This window comes from Haliaeetus leucocephalus, unplaced genomic scaffold (assembly GCF_000737465.1).
Source record: "Haliaeetus leucocephalus isolate CR32 unplaced genomic scaffold, Haliaeetus_leucocephalus-4.0 Scaffold339, whole genome shotgun sequence".
NCBI lineage: Eukaryota > Metazoa > Chordata > Aves > Accipitriformes > Accipitridae > Haliaeetus > Haliaeetus leucocephalus.
Window position 1 is genome coordinate 11,862,083 of NW_010972775.1, and position 25,839 is coordinate 11,887,921.

Below are 25,839 nucleotides of genomic sequence, written 5' to 3' on the forward strand. Positions count from 1 at the left end.
TGTACCTGTCATGTTGGCACTATGCTTGCAAACGTGGCAACTAAAGGAAAGAAACGGCTAGCCGGTACCTGCACAGCGCATCCCTACACAGTCTGGAACTGGATCATTAAACTCAGCCAGCGAGGAGCATGGGGATAAGTCACTGTATTCTCACCTATGCTCTGGAAACACCCAAGTCATTCATCTTGTGTTTGAACAGAATGAGAGTGAACATTAACCCATGAAAATTCACACGTTCATCACAGGGCACGAAATCCTCAAGGTACTATGTGTACCATTTATGTTTTCTGTTAGGTTTCATTGGGGGCTTGAATAGTCTGTAAAGGATTCTTAGCAAAGTGTGAATTTAATTCAGACTCCGCCTATAAATCAGTACTGTTTGTCATGAATTATGCAAATCCCTTAAGCATTTTCTGGCTTTTTAATTTTTTTGGCACTCTCTGCATATCTGTACATTTTATCACACTGACGTTTCACTGGTATTTCAAGCTTGGGCCTGATTCCCACAGGGCCAGTCGTCTGGTGGAAGTCACAAGGCATTTCCTCCTCCTGGGTTGCTGCCCATGTAAGCAGGTAGGTAAAAGGGAAGGCTTTTCAGATGGAGAAGACTGTGAATTTCAACTTAGCACTCACACAAGTAGAAAAATATATGGAAAAATTCCCCTATTCTGATCTCTAAACCTATAAAATTGTTTTCTCTTTTGGAATCACTCTTGGATTTTATTCAGCATATTGCACCGTAAGCAACTCTTGGAGTTTCACATGGGGCAGTTCAGTTCTTGCCTGCTATCCATCCTTGCGTCATCAGCCTGGGGCACAGCATGTTATTGCTGGACAGATGCCTACTCACGATATGCTCCTTCTGTAATACCCCCATTTGGCGGGCAGCATCTTAATATTATTATCTTCTGGTATTTGGCCTGACACAGCCAGCTCCCAGATTCATAAGGGGAAATGTATTTGTTTCACTGATACCAGAACTCTCTTGTGCCATCAAGACTGAAACACAATGTATTATTAATGGCCAGAAGCCAAAGGCAGGGGAGAGAGGCAAGCACATTATACAAGTCACAAAATGTTATGGATCTATTTTGGAGGTCAAATGACAGGGCTCACCTCTTCCTTTCACCGTATCAGGTGTCCTCTTTATAACTATGTTATTGTCAGCCATGCAAGCATACAGTGTGCGCTCGCTCCTCCTTTATCCACTATCATCATCATTACTGGAGGACAGCAAGTAATGTTCAAGACCAAACTCTCCAACCTCACACACCACACCAAGGCCGCAGCTGAACATCTTCCACTAGCCTTTCTCCAAACAGCACCTGCATGGCACTTGCAGAGTCAGAGCCTGGTCTCAGCCCTCCAACTCCCTGACCCTGCTGTGGAGAAATCCAGCTGACCTTTAAAGCATCTTTATTTTTGATGTGATGAGCGTCTTCGGCAACTTCTGCCCCCAAGTTCACCTCATTCAGTTTGACTTTGTGAAGAGCGCCCTTAAGCCTGTACAAGCACAGCTCCACCAGGAACATGAGGTCTGCGCACACAGCCATAACTGGCAAGGAGGGATGGAAGAGAGTCAGAGAAGAATTTGTTCCTCTGTGAAAATATCAGAGCAAGTAAATCTAAGGCTCTGCATCAATGGTGAAATATTGCACATTTACAGGCAATAATCCAGAGTGGTGATGAATCACAAAATACAAATGGAAGTCTCAATACAGGATTTCATCTCTGCACAAGTAGATGTATACTTTATTGACAGAAAAAGCAGAGACAAGATATTTGTCATAAAGCTGGGCAATCTGGAACTGGGATAGGGGAAAACTTTGCAATCTTCTCTCTAGGGGCTATGTACCATTGCGTGCCTAGAAAAATCTAAAATGAAGTGCTGTAAGTCAGTCTTGCCACAGTTTGCCTTGTGAATGGAAATTAAACCATTCGTAGCACTTTGCCTAGGAAACGTGCATCTACAATGTAGACTTTTGCATAATTTTTTTTTTAATTATATTTTTGTTACTAAACTCTGTCCACATTCTTACTGAGAACCAAGGAGGGGGGGAACTAACATCTGTGTGGGATGGGAATGTAAGTCAGTGGGTGGATTCTGAATACTGTTAAATGATTGGGGAAAAAAAACATGTTTATTTGTTAAAATGGAAACAATCGGTAATGACAAGGGAGCTGAAATATTTAGACAAAACTGTAATGGAACCCAGAGGATGTTATTTAGTTGTTCTCATGAAAAAGAACCTCCCATTCAAAGTGTTGTACACATTTTTGTAATTTTTTTTCATGGGAGTTCCTAAAAACTGTGGATGCTTTTGATCTGTCTGTAAGATAAAAACTGGATCCTGGGATCAAGGTGCTGTTGGCAAGGTCCCTCCAGAAGAAGTCTTGAAGGATGCTCTCACGGTCTGCAGTACCTAAGCCTGGGAACTCAGCTCTGCTCTAATACTGTGCAAACACGAGGTGGGGAATTCAAACATCTCCACCAGTAAATCAGACTTTTTAAAAAACAGAATGTGAAAATCTGCACACTGTAGCCACAACAGGACCTGTATCCACACAGTTTCTTTCAGCATGAAACTAACCTAGAAAGTTCCTGTTCTGCTTCTCCCTTTTCTTATTTAAATCCAAAAGATTTTTGTGATTTGGGTATGGTCCCATCTCAGCTATATCAGCTGATACTTCACCTTTTTGTCTTAGACCACTGGCCTCTTTCAAACTACTGAGCCCCTCTACAGCATCTGTTTTAATTAAGGTGTCCTGGTGGTTTTCCTGGAGAGTGCCATCCTCCCTGGGACACTGGCATATAGCCAAAAGCAGCAGAGGATGGGCTGAGGGAAAGATAAAGATGTGTGAGGTGGTGCAAGAGCCACATGGCAGACAGCGTCCATCCAGAGGGCTGGGCTTGGCTGGGACCAGGAGGGAGGGATTTCCCTGCCTCTCTGCTAACAAAAAAGTATTCCTTGGGACATTTGCCATTACCCTGTGTCACATGACACCAAAAATGGTGGCTATTTCCAGGCACTTCCCCAGAAGCCATACCTCAGATTCCTCCCCTGCCTCCATGACCTTTCTCTGTCTTTTGCCTTCTACTAGTTGCTTCATCTTCCGACTGCTCCTTACGCTGGGAGTGATAGCTGCACCATGTGTAACTGATCAGCACAAGGGTTTTCAGGTCTAGAGTACTGAAGGTCTTCATATAATTTAGCACAGAAACAAAGAACATTGAAATGTTGGTCTACAGGGTACAATTAGGGATTTCTTGGATTTAGATCAGTTCGTATGTAAGTCAAAGGCAGCTGTTACTAATGCACAACTATTCGTCCGCAGTCCAACATGCAAAGTACAACTCCAGCTCTCAGATTGTTCTATGACAGCTGTAGAAAAATAGCTTCATATATTTGGGGCAAAAACAGAAGTATATTATTAACTCTGTACAATAAGGGCAGACTAAGAATAAAAGTTTGTCTCAAAGACATTGCCAGAAATGTGTTTACCCTAAGTCTACATTAAAAATTATATTAAACATATGTTTGCATTCATATTTGGGCAAAGCCTAAGACTTTCAACACCTTGGCTCGAGACACCAGCACTAGGATTATTAATATCATGCCCTCAGAGCCTGTATATTTGAATCTCATTTCTGTTTGCTGGCAATAATGCACATTATTTGCTGGCAATAATGCACAAGAAATAATGCAAATTCTGATTTTGCTGACATAATGTAGTTGAGTAGCTGTATTGTTGCCACTTTGCAAAAACTGAAAATGTATTTTAGCACATATTTCAAGCCATCTGTATTTGCCAAAATAACGCTTGGAACAGATACCTGTTATTTACATGCATAGTATACAATTAAGTAATCCAAATGCACCGAGGTCTTCAGGAGTCTGTCAAATTACAGACAATGGCATTTTCGGTTCTCTTAGACCAACAACAATGCAGTAGTAAGACCCATTTTGTTCCCAGTGAACATTTTGTCAGTCGTTTCGGCAGAAGCAGCATCAGGCTGAATGCTGTGCCACTGAAGTTCAGCAGAACACAAGCTTGGCAAATTTGCCTAAGAGATACAATATTTCGCACAAATAAGTGAAAAGAAGCACAGTGAGAGCAGGTTTTGAACACTACAAAAAAGGGCATGCAGACTCATGAGTTTAACTAAAAGTTAATAATTAAACTTTAAAACATACCTGTGCAACCAGTTGTGCCTTTCTTGCCTGAATATCCCATATCACAATGACAGATAAATGAGCCTTTTGTATTCTCACAGGTTCCACTCAGACAGATGTTTGGATGCAGATCACACTCATTAACATCTAAAAAACCCATGAATTAAGATTCATTAAATAAAATTCTTAGAAAGTAACTGGCAAAATCTCTTGAGATACGATGTTTTGGTACAAAAATGGGTCTACGTATGCAAAAAGAAAACTGCTTAGGTTAGTTATTCCTTACCCAGTGTACATTTTGAGATCTGGTTTAACACTGCTATATTACTGTATCTGTATTAACATACCTTTAATTACAACTTTCCTTAAAAATAGAGACTAAGAGTCAGCATATTATCCAAAGTATAACTATGACTATTTATTGATGCTTTCTACGTATAAGTATATGTGTGTATACGTTTATATAGGCATGCATATGTTATCTAGTTTTGTACAAACATTTCTTCCCAAATACGCTCCAGATTTTTAATTTAAATGTGAAAATTTGGTTTTGGAGATACACTATTTCATTACTTTGTCTACCAACGTACAGCACTTGCATGTAGTTTTGTCTTAGAGACAAGTTTAAATTAGCACTGGTGATTTATCTTGCTAGAAATTTTCCATGGTGTCATCCACCAGCACTTCCTTTCTGAAAGCACTCTTTCATCTGAGCGCATAAAAGCCTCACTGGAAGAGGACCCAAAGATACAATGCTATAGATCACCATGTTTGCATCCCAATCTACAGGGATATACAGAGATTACATCTACATTTGATAAACTTAGCTTGTGCAATGGGGCTGGTCCTGTGGTCAGGTGGCCAAAATTAGGGCATAAGAGCAATACTCTTTAAATATCATTGTCTGCCTACTTGGAAATAGTGCCTTAATAAATAATTTTTCCTTATTTAATGCAGATTGGAATATATGTACTTTCACTTACCTATGCAAGTCTTCATGTCCTCAGATGCCATGAATCCATCATAGCAAAGACATCTGTATTCTCCTGGGATGTTTGTACACTGGCCTCCATCACAGATGTTAGGATTGTCTTCACACTCATCAATATCTACAGGGAAAAATCAGATTAAAATACGCTACCTTTCTGCAATGCAACTAACATTAATCATGGCAAGCAAACATTTTAATGCTCTGATAAACATGACAAATCCTTGCAAATAACTGAATGGTACATTGCAAAATTGTCCTGATGATTAGGCTCCTCGTCCCCAGCTAAAGTCAGTGGCAAACATTCCTCTCAGACTCCAACGGGAACAAGAACCAACTTTGTAGGTAAAAAAGTCATTGATAGAAAAAAAAAACCAGAACCTTTGTCACACCACATGGCCACATACAATTGGAGATTCTTGGATACAATCCATCATTGTTGAAGTCAATGGAAGCTCTGAAGTCAAATTCAGTGACAAAAATATCAGACTTTACAGAGCTTAAAAAAGCCATCGTACATGCACAATACCTCTACAGGTCTCAAGGGTGGTGACAAACTGGAAACACAGAGTCAAACTCACGATGAGAATAATTACAGTACATACATTTATTTCACTACGAGATTTTATGTGTTTTTTTAGCATTTCAGCTGACTGGCCAGGCCAGCCACATAGTTTACATCCTCTAGCATGTAAGTTGTTTTCTCAGTTCACGAAACTGGCCATCACTGATTGGGGCCAAGCTGCAAAAGCAGACACTTTATTATGTTAATGCAGCCATGCTAAGATCTGAAATCTTTCAGAGTCCCTGAGGTTATATTAGTGTTCCTTGTAAAAATCCTCAGAATCTCCCTGTAACAGCACCAACATAGATGAGCAAGAGCAAAAATCAGAAACTCTGCCTAGTGATACCTTGGGAAAAAAATCGGCACAAAAAGGACAAGATTCAGGAACCCCCTCCAGGAGAAAGGGTATAATTCATTACCAGACCGTTCTATTGTGGATTGCAGTAATTATGCAGCTACAGAAAATGAACTCACTTTAACTTAAAATATTATGTTCATTATTCTTCCATATTTCTAGTAGCTAGTGCTTGTGTGGATACACAACTTCTGCAAGGAGGAAGGCTGACCAGTCCCTGTTCATCTTAACAAGCAAATAATGTTGGCATGGACATTAGCCTGAAAATGTTAATTTGGAACGGAATTTGAATTAACATGCAAAATTAAGTTCTAGAAATGGGGATAATAATAACAGAAATAAAGAACTTTATTTACTAACCTGTCACTGTACTAATTTCACAGTTGGGGGAAATTCAGCTGACAAAGAACCTGTTGTTTCTCCTAACTGAGCTGATTATTTATGCATAACCTCACCAATTCAAACCTGACCTACTACTGAACTGAACGGCATTCTTACCAGCTCAATTATCAAGAAATATATTCCATAATGGCTTCCAGCTTTGTGTGATGTTAAAGATAGGACATGTTCACACAGAGAGCAAACTAAAATGTAAAATAGGTTTTTCACACACTCAGGTCACAGTGCTGCTATATCTTGTATCATGCACAAACATCTAACACAGTAAAACCAGATACTCAGTGCAATGAGTAGAAAATGTCACAAAATACACTTTTTCTTATTTTTCACTCAGTTTGGGCAGAGGCAAAATTTCAGCATGTGGATTTTGAATATTTACCAGATGCTTATATATGTAATTAACATCTCTTCCAGAGAAGGCAGCAGCATTTTTAGGTGGGTGAAGGTGACCCCTTACATCTCTGGATATTTTCTTAGGTAGAGTTTGACTTGACATCCAAAGGTGTCTGGTATTTCTGCTATTTAAACCTTTTTATGTGTTCACTATTGCATTCAAGTCTGTCTTAGGAGGAGAGTATGAAAATGAATAGCTAATAGCTATTACTGGTTGGCCTATGAATGAAATTCTGTTTTTCAGAGTCAAGGCTGGATATGAATATGCAAAAATCCACAGCTAAGATCAGATGCTTTTTTATTCCTCACCCAGGTAAGATCTGACTACAAACTTCTGACATGTTTATGGTCAAGTTAATACGTGGACAAAAACACTGAGAATCCACGCCCTCCCCACAGCAAAGGCAACTGCTTCCTCCCTTTTTCATTTTGACAAGGGAAAGATGATAGTTCTCTATTCCAAAGGTTTTAGTTTAATATACAGGAAGGTGCTCTAAATGATCTGCTCTGGTTTTGGGTTTAGAGATGTCTTTGGGTGGCTAAGGGCAAGCAGCAGTAAAGCACAGAACTGTTTCTAGCCAGTAGACTTGAGATCCCTAGACTGGCCAAGTATACACAGTCAAGCCAAGAACATGAAAACAGAAAAGTGGATTAGAGACTCCTGCTCCCACCAACTCCCCCTTTCCCTCTCATGTCCTTCTAATCCAGTCACTTGGGTTTAGATTTTGGCTGAGGCACAATTTTGATCAACTGGTTTTATTTTTGCATTGAACAAGTGCCCCAAACACCAATGTTTGGGCAAGTTTTTGTGCGAACTTGCCTAACTTGACCTAAAGGAAACTATTTCTAATCTAAATATTTTAGGTTTTGAAATACTTAATTTCAGGGTCAGTCAAATTTGAACTTTTTTTAATTGATTTCTTTGAACAAGGGTTCAATGTTTGCTGAAGATTGGCTACTTCACATCTTTCTGACAGTGTAAACTACAATGGGAGGGAAAACTACATTTAACTATGCTTTAAGGCTCTTTTACCCTTTGGAATGGTAGCAAGTGGCCTCAGAGTAATTGAGACCCTGATCAGAGGTCTATAAATATTTACAAATTCTAAATGTGAGCTCTCGCTATTAATTCAGTATAGAAAATTCTCCATTTGTTCAACTACAAAGGCAATTCTATTCCAAAGGATTAACCCTGTTATATTTCTCATCCTCTTTAAGGAGGTCTCGGATGAAATTGGCAAACAGCTGGCAAATATTCACATGCCGCAGTGGGCCAGTCGCTGTGCAGCAAGAAGTAAGAGAACAGTAGGGTAGAATTATCTTTCCAGTAACCTATGTGGAAATCCTCAAGTACAATTCACTTACTGGGATTATGACTCCCAGACTCCAAAGGAGAACAACTGGCCATCACAGAACTCTGAAAATTTTCTCATAAACCCTGTTTAAGAGTGCAAGAGAGCTGTTTCCTAAGAAAGATTCACACTATTCACATTTCAGTTTGTCTGAAAGTCATTCAGTTTTGAAGTAATGCAGCATACTTGCATTTGACTAAACAAAGAATTTAAAATAAGAATTTTCTTGCTTGCTTAAAAGCAGATACTGAACAACCACAGAACAGGGCAATCAGCTCCTTTTCTAGCATTTCTGTCTATTCTCTCTCCAACATAACCATACAGTACACGTGCAGAGCATTTTGGCTTCTGTTCATGATGATTCTTTCCATTGACTTTAACACATTTTGGATTTGGATTTAATATAGTACCTTAAAGGAGAAAATTCATCTCCCACTGAAAAAATTACAGCCTTTTGTTATAAAACTCAGAATCAACTTGTACACTTTCTGAAATTATGAAGAATCAATTCCCTTCAAAGCAATTCAGTCTACAGTTGTCCAATTCAGATACTTTGAAGATGTTTACTTTAGAAAAAGAACTTCATTTTCCATGCATTAATTACTTCTTTTTTTTCCAGTATATTTGTTACAATAGCTTTAATCTTAAAAAGAAGATCCATTTTTAAACTGTTGAAATAAACCCTTCCAGTGGAAAAGTTCCCCAAACCTCCCTTACCAGTGCATGTCCTGTGGTCTGGCATGAGTGCAAAGCCTTGTTTACAGCTACATTCATAGCTGCCCTCTGAGTTTGTACAGAAGTTCTCACAGCCACCATTCATTATACTGCACTCATCAATATCTAAAAAGGAGAAAATTACAGTTAAAACCCACAATACTTTTTACTTTAAAGCACATTTCAAGGACACACTTTGAGTCAGCTTCCCAGAACAGCATCAGTCCAGAATCTACACTTGATATCTGCACACTCCTTGAACATTCAAGTGTTTGCAAGTATAGGCATTGGGATGGATATCAGGCAAACCAAGGAGGACAAAGAGATGATATTACCTGACTGCATATACAAATACCTCTGCAGTTCTCTTTCTACATATAAAAATACCACTGTTGGGTTACCACAGCATCATGAGGGCAACAAAGTTTTTGTAAGGATCAAGGGAAAAACTTATCTACTAGGCAGAATTAAAGCTAGTGGATTTTTCATGTATTTCCGTGGCACAATAAAATGTAGGCATATAAAAGAGTGCACAATATGTGATTTAAGCTAAATGTCATTTACAAAACATGGCTTTAAGGAAATACTTACTGGAAAGGCCCTATATTTGTGACAATTCCAGACCAAATTATGAAAAATTCAATTGAACCACATTCTACTCCATGGTCTGTCAGGAGCGCTGATTTTTAATAAAACATAGAACTCAAGATTTAACAAGGTATATTCCCTCTTAATGATCAAAGTCTGAAGTCTTAGGCCATTTAAAATAGTATGCTATTTTATGCATCATTATTGATTTACTAGAGAAAACAATTTATTACACAGTTAACTGTAGCACTGCCATAATTTCATTCATTCCTCACAATAACAGATGTGCACATTTTCTTCTTTTGCCTACTGTTTTGACAGACTGTACTAGATTTTTGAATCACAGTTAAAAATGTCTTTATACAACTACTAAAAATGAATCAATTATTTGTATTTTATCTTCCCTATTCGCTAGAGATCCCATGTAGATTTTGTCCTTACCAACACAGTACAACTTGTCAGGTGTGGACTGATATCCAGGGTCACAAGCACATTGATACTTTCCAATCAGGTTGACACAACGTCCATTTCGGCACAGGCTGGTGCTTAGGTCACATTCGTTAATGTCTATTGCAAAAGAAAGAGAGGAATGCATTTTAGATCTGAATGAAAATGATACTAAAGCAAACATTGTAAATGCATTTGCAGCACAAGAGCAGTATAAAAAGCTATGCACAATATTGATTTTGCCTGCATGTCTTACCTATACATGCAGAGATATTTGGTGATATCTGATGGCCTGGAGGACAATCACACCGAAAACTTCCCTCTGTGTTGATGCAAGTGCCGCCTCGGCAGAGAAGGGGATTGCGCTGACACTCGTCGATGTCTGTGGGGAGAAGACAAGGAACATCACTGCAGGGGCCAGCACTGCCACAGCAGCAATCCATCCCTCCCCATAGTCTGCTACCCATCACAGCACCGTCTGCCTAGATTGGTTCTGGAGCCTTTCCTACACCTAGTCATCCCTTACACCTCAGTGCAGATAAAAAAAATAAAATAAAATAAATTCGAAAAAGGATTCTAAATTTTAATCTACTCTAACCTCAAAGTTCAGGATGGTATCCCACTTAGCAAAACGGGGATTGTGGGGATAAATTTAACATCCTACAATCCTGAACCTTGCTCATTTATGCTTTGGCATCCTGCAGAAGCTGCGAATTCACATTTGGGGTGGAAATCAAGTTAAAGTGAGCTTTAATAAGACTCACAAAATGAGATGGACCTAAACCTAGGTGCAATCAAACCTTCAAGAAAATACAAAATAAACAAAAAATAAACCATGTATAGCATACTAGCACATAGCATACTAATGCACATCTACAGTCTATAAAAAACATACCCATGCAGTTTTTCATCATCATAAATCCACTTTCATAGCCTTCAAAACATTCACATTCAAAGTCTCCAGGAGTATTGACACAGATGCCTTGGCCACAAAGATCAGGAGAGATGCGGCATTCATCAATATCTGTAACACAAAACACATCCACAGTATTTTCAAAGGAGTTCAGTTTTTCCTTTTCAAATCAAAGTTATGAGAGATACATCCATGCAGTTTACCTGTGCAATTCCTCTCTTCAGAATCAAGGGCAAATCCACTGTCACATCTACACTTAAAACTGCCAATGGTATTTCTGCATTTTCCATGGGTACAAAGACTGGGGACCATTTTACATTCATTGATATCTAAAAATGAAACAGTAAGGACATATGATGTTATCACTTCATACAAGAAGAGTGCACAAAAGAACAATGCCAACTTCAGAGCTCATCCTCTCTCATGGTAATGACCCCTCCTTTTGGGAAAATTGTAGACCACACTACATAAACTGGTACTGACTTCCACCTAACCAACAATATAGGCACTCTGCACTGGAATTGCCAAGAGCACTTTCTGCCATAAAATGTTATCAGTCTCCCCTTTGTCCTGCAGGATCTGATCTGCAGCTCACCGAAGTCAACAGTAAGATTTCAGTGGACAGAGGATCAAACCTACAAAGGCAAAGGGAGCTTTCAAAAGAACCACTCTGTCTTCTGGTTTCTGAGAAAAAAATGTGACTTCCATGAGTCACAGAAAACATAGCAAGCATAAATAAAAGCACATGTCACATTTCTTTATGAATAATTAATGGCTTAGTAACTGTTTATAAAACTAAGGCTGAAACTAACAACAGCAATTGTCATTCATACGTATTTTCCCCTCCTTTCAGACTTCAGAATGTTTAGGTTTTGGGTAACTGGCTTTCTTTATAAACATATTCACATTCATTTGTGCTTCTGACATTGTCCAGCTTAACCCCACTGGTAACCCCTGGAAGACAGCTTTCAGCACATGCTGCTAGGGTGTCACTGTGTGATTCCCATTTAATGCTGGAAGTTTACCAACAACAGTCATAACAAGACTTGGTTTACAGTAAATTAAATTCTGCTGATTTGAGCTATCATACTGGAAACATTTTTCCCTACTTCTCCAAGTAGCTCCACAAGAAATTCCCAAAATTATTCACCCTCCCTTGCCTGCTCCACAGTAGAATTAGATGTTATTGCACCCTGCACAGTTAAAAAGGATTGCTCATTCAAAGCTGACTGCTCAGTTTGCCCCAGTTCTTGTAGCATGAGGTGCCAGGTTTTCAAAGCTATTCCATCAGCCAGAGATGCCATTAGATGCAACACAGGAGGCAAAGTCAGGCACAGTTTAACCTTTCTAGTTGTCCTGGTTTCAGCTGGGAGGGAGTTAATTGTCTTTCTAGTAGCTGGGATATAGTGTTATGTTTTGGATTTCATATGAGAATGATGTCGATAATGCACTAATGTTTTCAGTTGTTGCTAAGTAATGTTTAGACTAAAGTCAAGGATTTTTCAGCTTCTCATGCCCAGCCACCAAGAAGGCTGGAGGGGTACAAGAAGTTGAGAGGGGACACAGCCAGGACACCTGACCCAATCTGGTCAAAGGAATATTCCATATCATATGACTTCATGCCTAGTATATAAACTGGGGGGAGTTGGCTGGGGATGGTGGACTGCTGCTCAGGAACTAACTGGGTATCAGTTGGCAAGTGGTGAGCTCTTGCATTGTGCGTCACTTGTTTTGTACATTCCAATTCTTTTATTATTATTATTATTGTCATATTATTATTATCATTATTATTTTCTTCCTTTCTGTCCTATTAAACTGCCTTTATCTCAACCCACGAGTTTTACTCTGCGCCCCCCCCCCCCCGATTCTCCCCCCCATCCCATTGGGTGGGGGCAAGTGAGTGAGTGGCTGCGTGGTGCTTAGTTGCTGGCTGAGGTTAAACCATGACACTAGTAGAGACACAAATTTAATGTTTTGAAGTTGCAATATTATATGGTATTTAATGGTCTGTGATACCGACTGAATTATCTTGTGTTTTATTCTGGCCTTAATTTCCATAAAATCAAATTGGATTTTCAAATGTGCCTTAAGGTGAGTGAAGTGTCTGACTATGACTGAAATCTTCAAATCCACAGGAATTGTCTGAAGAAAGAGTAAAAGGAAAAGCCAGAAGGATTTGCTGGCAATGAACCACAAATAAATCACACACCTTTAGAGAAAGGTTTCCCAGTTATCTCTATCTTTGTAGAGAACCCGGATCCTCTTGGACAAAGAGCTTCAAATTCAGGTGATCCCTTCAGAGGGCACTCCTCACACTCAAAGCCCCATGCTGCCCCCACTGAACAGCAGCAAGCATCCATTCGGTGTCGGCCTGGTATTTGTGAGGTGCATTGCTCATCCTCATGCTGCAGGTAGCAACTCTCCAAGCGAATGTCTGTTGGGCAATTGAACAATATGTTGAGAGAGAAAGAGAAAATTTAGTTCACTGCAGAGGAATCCTTTTCCAGAATCCCTTCACTGGACAGTTTGCTCCATGTTTCTGTGGACTGGGAGGAGTGTACCAAGCACGCTGCATAATTTCTAACAGCAAAATATTAACACTAAACTCAGAAATTAAGAGCTGAAGTAAGTTTAAAGCACCATTCTGAAAAATGGTGCTCAACACTTGAAGTAAATTTTGGATCAGAAGAGAATTTTAAGCATTCCAGCTTACCATGCCTATACAAGGCCTTTTAATTACCCTAAGCTATGCCTTGTTCTGAGACAAACCTTAGGCATTTACTGTCATAAAGGGACAAAGGTGCTTTGGATGGACAGCATACAAAACTTTGATATTCTGTTGCACTCTCCATTAAGGTGTGCAGTGTGGCTAGGGACACCACATCCCTCCTCAGACGCCCGAGTCCCAGCCCACAATGGTGTCCCATCCCGTCCCCACCCGTCCTCTTCTAACCTTGGTGATTTCAGTGGGGCTGCAGATGAAATGTTCCAAGAGCACAGATGATCTGTAGGAACATGTCAGATGAACAATCTGGAACTAAATCAATGCTATTCACCAGCTAGCAGATGGTGATGGGCTTTAGCTACTACCATTGGAATCTCTTCATATTCCAGTTGAACTAAGTTCATGTTCCTGATTGATTCCATTTGAAAATTACTTATGGGGACAAAAATAATTTTCCTTACTTGTAAGAAAACATGCAGCGCAAACATTGCTTACCACATAGATTTGCTCTTTCCTAGTAGACCTGTAAATGGAATTAATACCTACCAAGACATGTCCGTCCAGAAGCATCTAAAGTCATTCCACTGGGGCACTGGCAAACAAACGATCCCAAGGTATTGACACACTGCCCATTTGTACAGACTCCAGGAAAGACCTCACATTCATTTACATCTATTTCCAAACAAAATGTGAATAAAAGTAATCACTAGCGTGCTAAACATGAACAAATCAGAAAAAATATGAACATTCTAATGTTTGGTTTTTAGGATAAAATACAAAATCACAGCAGTTTATGTGGCCTGACAAAATCCCGAATATTTAGGTTTTCCTATGCAAGTCAGCCAGAACAATCACAGAAACTCTCTGATGATTAGAAATAATACACGTTACTGTTTGCCATTCCTACATATACTGAAATCAAACTCAAAAGTAACAAAAAAGGGAGGGGCATTTAAAAATTATATCAATTTTCATACTCATTGTGGGCCAGATTTCTGAAGCAAATGCACAAAGAAAAACAAAGGTAAGTGCATAATGAGATTATGCATTATTCCAATGAGATTAAGTTATGTTGTATTTTTTATGTTTTTTTAAATTTTTGTATTTTTAATGTTTGAGTCATATCAGGCACACCTTTGCATGTCTGGAAACTACACCACCATTTGAAATCTGGCCCTATGACCTTCTCAGCAATTACTAACTTTATATAGATTAAAATAAACTCCTTATGACTGCACACAGAGTTTAACTTCATTAAGTAAAGATTATATTTCTATATTTAGGTGACAAATTTAGCACTTTTGGGTAAGGCTAATTTGATTAACTGTGTTAGCTTGGCCTGAGCATAAATAAATGTTTAGTAATCTAAGTGTGGGGTCCTCCCACCGGTGTCCTTTGTGAAAAGCATATGCTTCACAACTGCCTTTAGGAAAAAGCCGCTAGCATTAAATATGGCCCAAGATGAAGCATGACAGTTTTTAAGACAGGAAATGATAAGAACAAGAAATGAGCAAAGAATGACTCTGATAACCTATAGCTGAACACTCATGTATAGAGTAATCAAGAAGTGGATAGGTTGGACTCACTAGGCCTCCAGACAAAACTCCTCGCATGAACAGACTCTGCAGCTCTCAAACCGCATGGAGCAGGGTGGAGGATAAATGTGGGGGGAACATCAGTGGCCCCTGAGCTTGAACAGATATTATAAATAAAAGGTCCATATTGACTGGAAGGCAGGAAGTAAAGCCAGTGGACTATTAGAAACCACTGAAACACAGTTCATGGCCTGTGAACAATATTCCAGCTGACAACTCCAGGGCTCAGCTGTAAACCAGAGGAACACTGCCAATTTAGTTTCCTTATTTTCTTGCACAAGGTCCATCGCTCAATTTACATGGGCTGTGTATGGGAGAACTGAGTATCACCTTTTGGGAACTAAGCTTACTCCCTTGTCCTGTCTCTCACTTGCCAGTAAATTTCCTAGAGATGTTCCCCTATCATGAAAAATGCTTATGTTGGTTGAAACCCAAAAATGGCTTCAGTAAGTTAAAAGCAGAGGAAACTACTCTGCAAGATCTGGGGCTATCCAGGTCCCATTGAAATGAGAAGATTAAAGCATGTAATAGATGTAATCCGAAATGCTGGTAAAGGAAATGCTGAAAACAGTTATGTCTACATCTTGGATGGATAAACTTTCCATCCCAGCAGTGTTGAAAATGTTCTAAGACTTTCCTTGTGAAGAGAGATAGGTGGGGCCACTTTTTTTTTCCCTCCTTTTCTTTCACTTACACACTCCAGAAAGTGTTGCTGAGGTCAGATAAGTTATGTACAGTGGGTCTGCAGCACAGACATGCCAAGGTATTCAGTCATCATTTGGAAAGCAAAGAATATGTGTGAGGGTGTTCCTTTTTTTGTTGTTGTTTTTGTTTTATTTTATTTTTTGTTAAGGGGAAAAAACAATGTTTCTTTATGGAAGCTACATATGGGAGTAATTTTTTAAAAATATTTTAACTGCAGTGTCATGTCAGATGTTGTCAGTCAGGATGACCCACAGCAGTTTGAGACTCTCTGAGCTTCTGCATATTATGGAAATATGCAGTACTTTTCCAGGGGTTCAAATCAATTCAAATGAAGATGAAATAGGGTGGGACCTTAAATTCTCACAGAATAGTACAGCGTCATCTCATACCAAGCAAAAAGCTACACATTCAAAAAATCTTTAACCTTTTCTTTAACCAAAGTTTAACCGTGTCCTGATGCTTTTTTTTTTTTTAAAAAGACAATGAAACTATGCTTTGGAACATGTCAGATTTCATATAATGTTGCATGGAAGAAAGCTGAAGTTAAGAAAAAAACCCAACCAAACAAAAACTTTTCATGTGAAATAGAGTCTTCAAACATTCTTTTTCTAAAGCATAGTAATGCCTTGTCATACCACTGTATCAATAATGCCATGTTTTATAACATATATAAGATGCATACTTTGCCCAAATGGGTTACTCACTTAACAGTATTTGAAGAGAGAGAACCATCTCCTTATACTGGTAGACACTATATTTGCAAGTGTGTACTTTGAGATAAACTGTGAGTATGTAGGAAAGTTAAACAAACTGAAACCAAATTCATCCCTGACATAACTCTAATGAAGTCAGTGGAACTACACGAGGTAAGAATTTGGCATAGTGTTCCTCTATGCTAAATTAACCACTTAAATCAAAACACTGGCATTTTTTCATTCAAGCTCTGATTCATGTTAAGGCAACAATAAATACCTTCACACAATGTTCCTCTTATTCTTGAATATCCCTTTTGACATATTGGGTCTGTAAAACAAACAAAAGTGAACTTTTAGAATGCTACAGTCCAAAACTCACCATTAACTTATTGTGCAAAACTGATCATGTGAAATATTATCTAGAGTTTACTGCTATGAGAAGTCTGAGTGCTTAGACAGTATCTCAGTATTTTCTGAAATAATAAAGAGATAAGATGGGGCAACTACATAAACTCTATATAGAGTGTCAGCCATTATCCTCTTTTGCTTCCCATGTGTCTTAGCTAGCTAACCCCAAAGTGGTTGTATGATTCCTGCTTCATTCATATAAATTTAATTCATTTAACTTGATCACAGCACATTACAGCCCTATTTACCACACATGGATGAGGAAGAATTCTGTTAAAATATACAGGATGAATTTAACTAAAGATTTGAGCAAACTAGCAGCTTTCAGCATATAGAAATAACAACCCCCCCACATTTCTGCATTCATCAGCTCATCCCTGAGTTCCCAGCTCATCCCACAGTTCAGTCTAATTATCAAGTGAATATGCAGAGACTTCAACCCATTTCCTGATCAACCATATAATTCTCTAGGTCATCAGTTAATCTACAGAGTATAATAACAAGGGCTACTCCCTGTCCTCCCTCCGTTACCACACCAAAGATCCATTTGTTGCAAACATTTTCTTGGGAGCTCTGGGGAACATGCATCTATTGCTACATCATTAGGACTTCTAGATCACTAATTATGACAAACCATGCTAAAGTTACAGACTGTAGGTGTGGTCCCTTCCCTTCAGAATTTAAACTTGTAAAATGTTTTCTATAAAATCCAGAGTTAGAACCTTCTATAGCTACATGCTACCTCTCAAATATTAAGACTTCTCTTTTTCAGACTGAGTAAGGAATGAGGGCTTGATAATAGAAAAAGTAAAGTTATTTGTCTAGCCTGTGCCCAAACTTCTATGACAATAATCTGGACCAACCTCAGAATAGAAAAAATCCTAGGTTCCTGAAGAAAATGAACAGCGTTACCTCGTTCACACGGTGTACATGGGCTTCCCCAAGCAGCACCTAGTGAGGAACAGCACTGGGACTTCAGAGTTGCTCCATTGATATTTATTTCACATCTTCCATCCACTATGTTCTGCCAACAGGTACCCTTAACAGTTTCTGTACAGAAAAAAACCCCAATGCATTGTCATGCAGATTGTTTAGCATTATACATTAATATATTTGCAAACACACTTGAATTTAACCATGAAAAAGAATCATCCTTTCATTATGACTTACCACATCAGATCTGAATTTATCGTTCTCTATGCTGGACTATAGCCTGAAATCATCCCAGCACAGAGCCCTTTGCAAATCCTAGTTTATGCTTATTGACTTTAACAGGAAATCTCTCAACACCATTCAAGATCTGAGTCATTGTATTTATTATGACTCAGATTAGAAGCACATGCAGAAGAACAGGGTAGATGTGAACCCGTTCTAGATCTTCCATTAATCCACCAGATCCCCCAGTCTGGATATGTGATCTTCCCATATAGAGAGTGGCAAGAGATAGCTAAGGATCAGACAGAACTATAGTTCCACAGTTTTTCTCACTGACTAGGCAACAGGGATAAATTCCTGTCCCGCCAGAACAGGTAAGGGAAGAAATTATGAGTCCACAGAGTATCTGAGTCACAGCATTGTCTGTGGCTACTCTTGAGCTGGTCTGGACTGTACACAACTTATTCATGCTCCATCTCAAACAGAAAACTGGCCTTTCCAGAGAGAAGATCTTAACAAGAACATGTCCACCCCTCTTGCAGGAGGAATTAAGTGGGTGAGCATAGTCCTGAAGAAGCAGTCTTAGCATTTCTGTACTTGTTACAAAAAAATTTCCTCTCTCTCTCAAGTTTGACATAGAAGCACACCATGCTCCCAAGTACTAGTCACACTTTATGTGCCCACAGTAACAGTGAAAACACTTTCTTAACATTGTTTCTGTAACATTTTCTACTAAATTTATCTACACAAGTTATTTTAAAATATTTTCTGAACTTGGTGTACAATGTTTGTATGTCAGTGGACATTTTTATCCAGAAAACATAAAATCTTCAGAAGAATAAATACCTATGCAGATGGTTCTGGTTGTATCCAAAGTACTTTCAGGAGAACACTCACAAGCGAAAGAGCCTGGTGTGTTTTTGCACACCCCATTAACGCAGGGGTTAGATTCGCATTCATCAATATCTAGAAGAGAAACACACTGCCATTAGTGCCAGGAAGTGTTAACAAAAATACATATGGCCTTTTTCAGCTTAGGGAAAAATGGAAGCGGCTTTCCTCATGACCACTTTTCCTGATACTCTGTTTTTCTATTATGAAACTCTTCGCAATAGACTAATGATGCATGTGTCCTAATGACACACTACCACGTGTACCAAAACTACATTGAATTTGGAAGCAGCATCTCATTTTTCAGTGACATCCAGCTATTGCCCTGCTTTGTGTGGATGGACCGTGCTGTTTAAATGATCTGATACACATCCTGTCTATGGCTCAAAAACAGTTCAAACTAGGAGCTGTCAGGCTCTGTTCTCCACACAAGATAACAGATTTGTAAAACTTGGTTCTTCTCAAGTTTTTCTCACCCTTGGCACAGTGTGGGCCCAGTGGTAGTAGTCAGTAAGGAGAGTGCTAATATAGACCTAATACAGGCTATTCCCTGAGGTTACCTAATGCTTTCATTCTGGCCTTGTCTCTCCTCATTCCCCTACTTTCCCATATAATTTCTTTATATTTTTTTTTAGTTCTACACATTATATCCTCATTAAGATTCAAAGTATTCCTGGCACAATCTGAGAACAACCCAAACGAATAAAACTAGGATGAAATGGAGTGTTGCCAATTACCTTCACACGTCTTTAGGTCAGGAGTGTATACAAATCCTTTCGGACAGGTGCAGGTGAAACTTCCAGGGGTATTTCTGCATTGCCCATTGTCACAAAGCAGCATGTTCAGCGCACATTCATCAATGTCTATAATGAAAATCAAGAACTTTTTAAGAAAGGAAAGATTTCTGGAATAGAAGCCAGGGTAGAATTTCCCTCCCAACAGCCACATTTCATTAGATTTTGTGTATGTGGAAAGAAGGAGACACAGGGGGGAGAGAGAGAGAGAGAATACTCACACACATGACTTGCACTATTTTTGAAAGACACTGAAAAGATTTCTAGATTCTTTTAGTAGACAACAGGCTTGGAATTTCAAATGGAAATGCCCATTCCAAATAAACTAATACTGAAGATCCCACTTACTGCACCTTCCTTCTTCATGAAAACTATCATCAAAATAATGGAAACAATAATAGTTACATGAATTCAAACCGCACAAATATTACCTAGAGAAAAATTAACATTTTAATTTTGTTATTTAAATAGGGAAAAATAAAAATAGGGAAGAATATACTTTTCTCTGTATATTTTTGTTCACTTTTTCCTGAGCTTTATTCTTTAGCAGGCTGCTTTGCTTTTATAAGAGCTCGTACTTCCTTTCTACACATATTCATAATATGTGACAGCCACACCATGGTTCAAAATAAAGCTGGGAATCACACTTTCATCTTGCCTATATTGTGGAATAGGTCTATGCAGTCTCTGATTCTCTGGACAGCAGCCCCCACAGTCATGAAAGAAACAATGAGAGGATTGGTTTGGAAAGGTTTGCTGGTCATCCTGGTCTTTAAATCACCATTTTTTCCAAGCTGGCTCTGAACTGTCTTAGATGTTATGGTTGACAAGGCCAATGCAAGTCTACACTTGCTTCAGAGGTGAAAAATTTAAATAGAAATGCTAGTGCTTAATTTCAAGAGCCCTTAGGAAATCTTTGGAAGAGCTGTGGTCATTAGAGTGAAGTTGCAAGAAGGTGGCAATGGGCCATAACTGGCAGGTGAAGACCAGGAGAGACCCCGAGAGCAGACAGGAACAACTGGCTAAGTCAGAGAGGCCTCAGAAAGTGTTGAGAGAAGTTGGAAAGACTCAGAGGGTCAGTGCAGCAGCTGGGAACAGCAAAAGTGCTAGGAAAAGCAGGGAGATTTGTAGAATAAAACAGACTGTGTGGGAAGCTTCACAGGAGTTCAGAAAAATTGAGAGAGGGCCAGGTGGAACATTATGGAAGAATGGGAAACAGCTGTGATGGAGCATGGATGTGGGCTGCAACAGGGTGGGCTGGAGAGCAGCTGGAAAGCTCACAGATGGATAGGGAGAAAAGAAGGGATGCCATAAGCTACAGGCAGACACTGAAATGGGACATGGATAATTAAAGCCAAAGAAGCAAATGGGAAAATGGGATGAATTACAGCATGACTTTTATCAAAGATAGATCAATTCCTATTTTTTTAAAAATAAGATAGCGGATAGTTTAGACTGGGATAACACAGATGACTTAAGCTATTTAGGTTTAAGTAGAGAGTACAGAACCCAAATAAAATTATGTAAGCTGGAGATAACAGGAAGGAATTTAAGAACTTTAAGGTGGTTCCAGAGCTGGCTGAAGGACAGATTACAGTAGGGTATATTAAAAAGGGGAGTAATCACAATGGAGAGAGGATATCAGCAATGCCTTTCAGGGATCAGTCTTGGGACTGGTCCTATAAAATATTCATTGCACTGCAGAAATAAAAAATGAATGGGATCAAAAACTGTGTACAACACTAAACTGGAAGTTATTACCAATACAGAGAATCATGCAAGACTAAATTAATCTTGACAACGTGAATGAGAGAAATAAGATGAAATATAATCACCAATGACCAAAACCGTGCAATTAGGGACCAATAACAATAATATGCTATAAACCAGAACTCATCAGCTGAAGGCTATCGAGAAGAGAAAGCTCTGGATGTAACTCCCAATTAGAGGTTGACTTTGACTGCAAAGTATAACATGTATTTGAGAAAAGATGAATGCACTCTATAATCAGTTTAGGCAGGATATTCCTAGGGGCAATGGAGAACTGCTGGCACCACTATACAAGGCACTGGTCAGACCTCATCAGAACACTGTATACTGGTCAGATCAGTTGTGTTCAAGAAAAGACTGCAGCCTCTGCTTTTATGAAAAGACTGAAAGTGTGGATTTGGATAGTTTAGCCAACAGAGTTTGAGAAAGGATATGATGATTCTTCATAAACACTTTGTGGATAAGTGCTGACATGGTGTTAAGTCAAAGGATAATATTAGTACAACATCAACTGGTAATAAAATGGTCACAATTAAATTTTAACAGGAAACCAGAAGAAATTTCTAATTAGTTGTGCAAAGGAGGTCTGGAACAATGCACCAGTGCAGAAGTGGAAGAAAGGAATCTAAAGGGTTTTAAGTTATGGGCTTCTGATGGGACCATGTAATGGAACAAGACAATTGCCAGAATTAAAATTTGTAACAGGAGTCTGCAGGCATCTGATGGGGTTTTTTACATCCCAGATAGTTTGAGAAGAGACTGGACTGCTACTTAGTTGAATTCTTTTTATCCCATGCCACAGTGCTTCCGCTGGTCACCTCTAAGGAGCGAGATTTCACCTTTTCTGTGATGAAAAATTTGGCTTTAGATTTTTTTCACTTGTACAACACAGGAAATCAGCCCTAGTTAGAGACAACATGCCATCAGATTCTGCTGGTGCTTCCAACGACAATAAATTTTCCTGTGTCTGGCCAGTACACTTAACACAGTTAAACCAGTAGCCCTGTCTGAAAGTTGAAAGGGAATTTTCTCCAAAGTCAGAGTTGGGAGAAACCATGTAAGTCTTCTGTAGCATATGGGATGGCTATCTTGTTATGATCAGTTGGGAGTTTTGCTTAAATTCCCTGCTCTTGGAAGCACCTAGCACACTGGTGATCCTAGATCCCTCCTGTGGTATACTGTAATTGCAGGATCTGGCTTCTTTTGATTTTGAGAAACATTGGTACTGGAGAGTGCATGTTCAGTGGACTTAACTGAACTGGATGTTTATTGCCTGGTTGCCAGTGATTTGAGTCATTGACAGCAATGGTCCCTTACAGCCCCACTGAGCATTGCAAAGCACTGAAATTAAAACAAGAATTCAGCAGAAACATCCAGAAATATCAGAATTGCAACTAACAGATCTGATGAAACACTGAAAAAAAATGTGAAAGAGGATAAACAAGCATCAAACTTCAAAATGAAAATTGGGACATTTCATACCAATGCAGTTTTTCCCAGTTGAATCCACTTCATATCCAGGGTTACAAATACATTTGTATGTTCCATGCAGATTCTCACACCTTCCATTTGGACAGAGATCAGTATCCAGTAAGCACTCGTTAATATCTACACAAAGGTAAAAAAAACAAAACCAAAAAGCAGAGTCAGTTGTTGAGGGGTTGTGGGGGTTAATTCTCCAAACTAGAAAAAGATATATTTTTGGTATCACTAACATTGGCTGCTCCATATTTATAATCATGTAGTTCTGATTAGGGAATTCACACCTAAATATTCACACTCAAGAGAAAAAAGCATCCTTTTCACACTGATTTAAGACCATTTCTAGCCCATAGACATTTAAGAGACTTGCAACTGTAGATAAGAACTGGGATATTAAACTGGGGTCTTACATTTAGAGGCACATGTACTAATACCCCCCTGTATCTCCCGATTCATAGCATTTCCAGATGGCATCACTCTCCAAAGCACAAATATCCCTCCTTTCTGAATGCTTTCCCCTCTCTACTACCAGCAAATATACCAGTGAGCGTTGGCTGACTTAAGAGTTTGCAGTTTCACAGTTCTACGACTACAAAGCTTTTATTGTAATCATTCGCTCCTTCTCTGTAATTAACCAAACGCTGTCAGCCTGGCCTTTTTGACAGATGAAAACACATGAGGAAGCTCAGTGTTCGACATGGCTTTATTCTTCAGGATGATTTAAGTTGAAATGGGCAAGTGACTTACATATATGATTTCTAAGTCAAACAGATAATAACACTTGTCACAAATTTGCCATTATTTTGTAACAGCACCCACATACATTCCACAGCATAAAACAGAGATGGCGCACTGGTGAAATTGCATGCTCCACTCATTTAATCCTAAATTATTCTTATGTGTTGCAAACAGCCATTTGAATAAGCCTTCCTCCCATTCTTTCCTGCCATCATCCCCACCAGCATGTCTAACAAATCAAGGTTATCAAGGTAACACTTTTAGCCAGAACTGCTATAGTTTGAATTACATTAGGTGATCTTACCATTTCCTCCTGCAGTCATGCCAGTTCCACTGCTGCACAGAGCCTGATATTCAGCTGGAAAAAAAATGGAATACTTACTGGAATATTCTTTCTTAGCTCATTGCTTTCAGCATCATCATTTGCAATATGCCAAGTAATTGTTTGAATGAAATAATATGCCTTTCAATTATTCTAAAAACACTAATAGCCTCAGTGCTCTGAACCTGTAAAATATTTTAGCAGATTCAGGGTCTGCATCTGCTCATGAAGACAGATGAGTAAAAACTTCACGTGGTGAACTGAGGCATTTAGGAACAGACATAAACTTCATGCTGGCCCTCCTACACAAATGAACCATAACATATCCACAGCAAGATTCTCCAGAACTCTTATGTCCAAGCCCTTGCTCAAGGTGCACATCCAAAGTGACGAGGAAACAGAAAAAGTTTTCCTATAAATCTAGCCCATATTTAACTCCATTTAGCAGGAGTGTTTTCAGGAGTCCATAGCAGATCAAGGATCTCTTACCCTTAAAAAAATAATAAAACATGTATCAAAGTCTCTCAAATGTCTCAATTACTGCTCAGTGCAAGTTCTTGAGTTCAGAACAATTAATAGAATAAACTGACAGCCAGATCAGCATTAATTGTTGCTGTATAGGTCAGCATTTTCCAATACATTTGCACTTTAATAACAGCCCAAATAATTACACTGCTAAAATTAATAAATATTAAAAATATGTATGGAATTAGCTGTCTTCTCTTTAAGGAAAATCACAGGCAATACATCTCCCAGTATTATCATAACCAGATTATGCAGATTAATATGTACCCCTGCTTGAATCAAATAATTACTGCCACTGTATGTGAAAGCAGACCAGCTCTGGACATGCATCAGCAAAACTTTCAGGCTAGAACAGCAGGAACTTCTGCAAAGAGCTTCTGAGGAGCGCAAAGAGACAAATGTCTTCCTTTCAGGAATTTTTTTCAGTCTCTCCGATACAATGCTCTTCTCCAAGAATTCTTCTCCTTCCCTCCCCCAGTGAAAGCCCAAAGAAATGCTACATTTCACCCTATATGAGATGGCACTTTTTAACAACTGAAGAGGTGGGCAAAATAACGCAGGAAAAATAGCTTCCACGTATGTAAATGTTCTGCTAAAGTAATTGAAATACAAAACAGAAGTCAATGATACAGAGTCCAACATTTACAAAAGATTTCAACTCTACTGTACAATAAGAAGGGCTCACTGATATCAGCAGAGGCTGCTGGAAAGGTTCCTTCCTATTCTGCTAACATTTCCTTGGTGTTTTGCTATTCTAAACAACAGAGCATGTTATAAAATGGTGGTCAGCAACTTCCAGCTGAAGAGCTCACATCAGCTCAACCAGCCTGATTTGTTCCAACTGATTTTGTCTCCCTAATGCTTCTCACAAAGCTATCAGTTAAAACCAAGATTTAAAAAATAAATCTAAAATTATTTTTGCCTACAAAGCAGATACCATGTTAGCATGAGATGCTTTTGAACTACATATCGAATGGCATACTTTGTTTATATGCAACAACAAATTTGCTGAGTGAAAAGAATCACTCAGCAAAGTTGGGCTTCAAACTAGCTCCCTGCAGACAGTCGCCTCCATGAAACCAGGGTCTCTATTTACTGGCTTCATGACAAGGACCATGTCAGCATAGGCGTCTTGGAAGAAGTGC

General features: G+C 39.0%; 1 protein-coding gene across 1 annotated transcript in view; it reads right to left on the minus strand.

Annotated features, from left to right (window-relative positions):
• The window catches only part of FBN1 (fibrillin 1), a 144,005-nt gene that overhangs the window by 46,736 nt on the left and 71,430 nt on the right, over nt 1-25,839 (minus strand). The window contains exons 16-30 of the mRNA XM_010571868.1: nt 24,152-24,205; nt 23,110-23,235; nt 19,801-19,926; nt 19,019-19,138; nt 17,930-18,067; nt 16,887-16,937; nt 14,161-14,286; nt 13,099-13,323; nt 11,093-11,218; nt 10,872-11,000; nt 10,233-10,358; nt 9,971-10,096; nt 8,945-9,067; nt 5,159-5,284; nt 4,197-4,322 (exon numbers count right to left, since the gene is read on the minus strand). Of these exons, the coding sequence (XP_010570170.1) occupies nt 4,197-4,322; nt 5,159-5,284; nt 8,945-9,067; nt 9,971-10,096; nt 10,233-10,358; nt 10,872-11,000; nt 11,093-11,218; nt 13,099-13,323; nt 14,161-14,286; nt 16,887-16,937; nt 17,930-18,067; nt 19,019-19,138; nt 19,801-19,926; nt 23,110-23,235; nt 24,152-24,205 (1,848 nt within the window). The remainder of the gene's footprint in view (nt 1-4,196; nt 4,323-5,158; nt 5,285-8,944; nt 9,068-9,970; nt 10,097-10,232; nt 10,359-10,871; nt 11,001-11,092; nt 11,219-13,098; nt 13,324-14,160; nt 14,287-16,886; nt 16,938-17,929; nt 18,068-19,018; nt 19,139-19,800; nt 19,927-23,109; nt 23,236-24,151; nt 24,206-25,839) is intronic.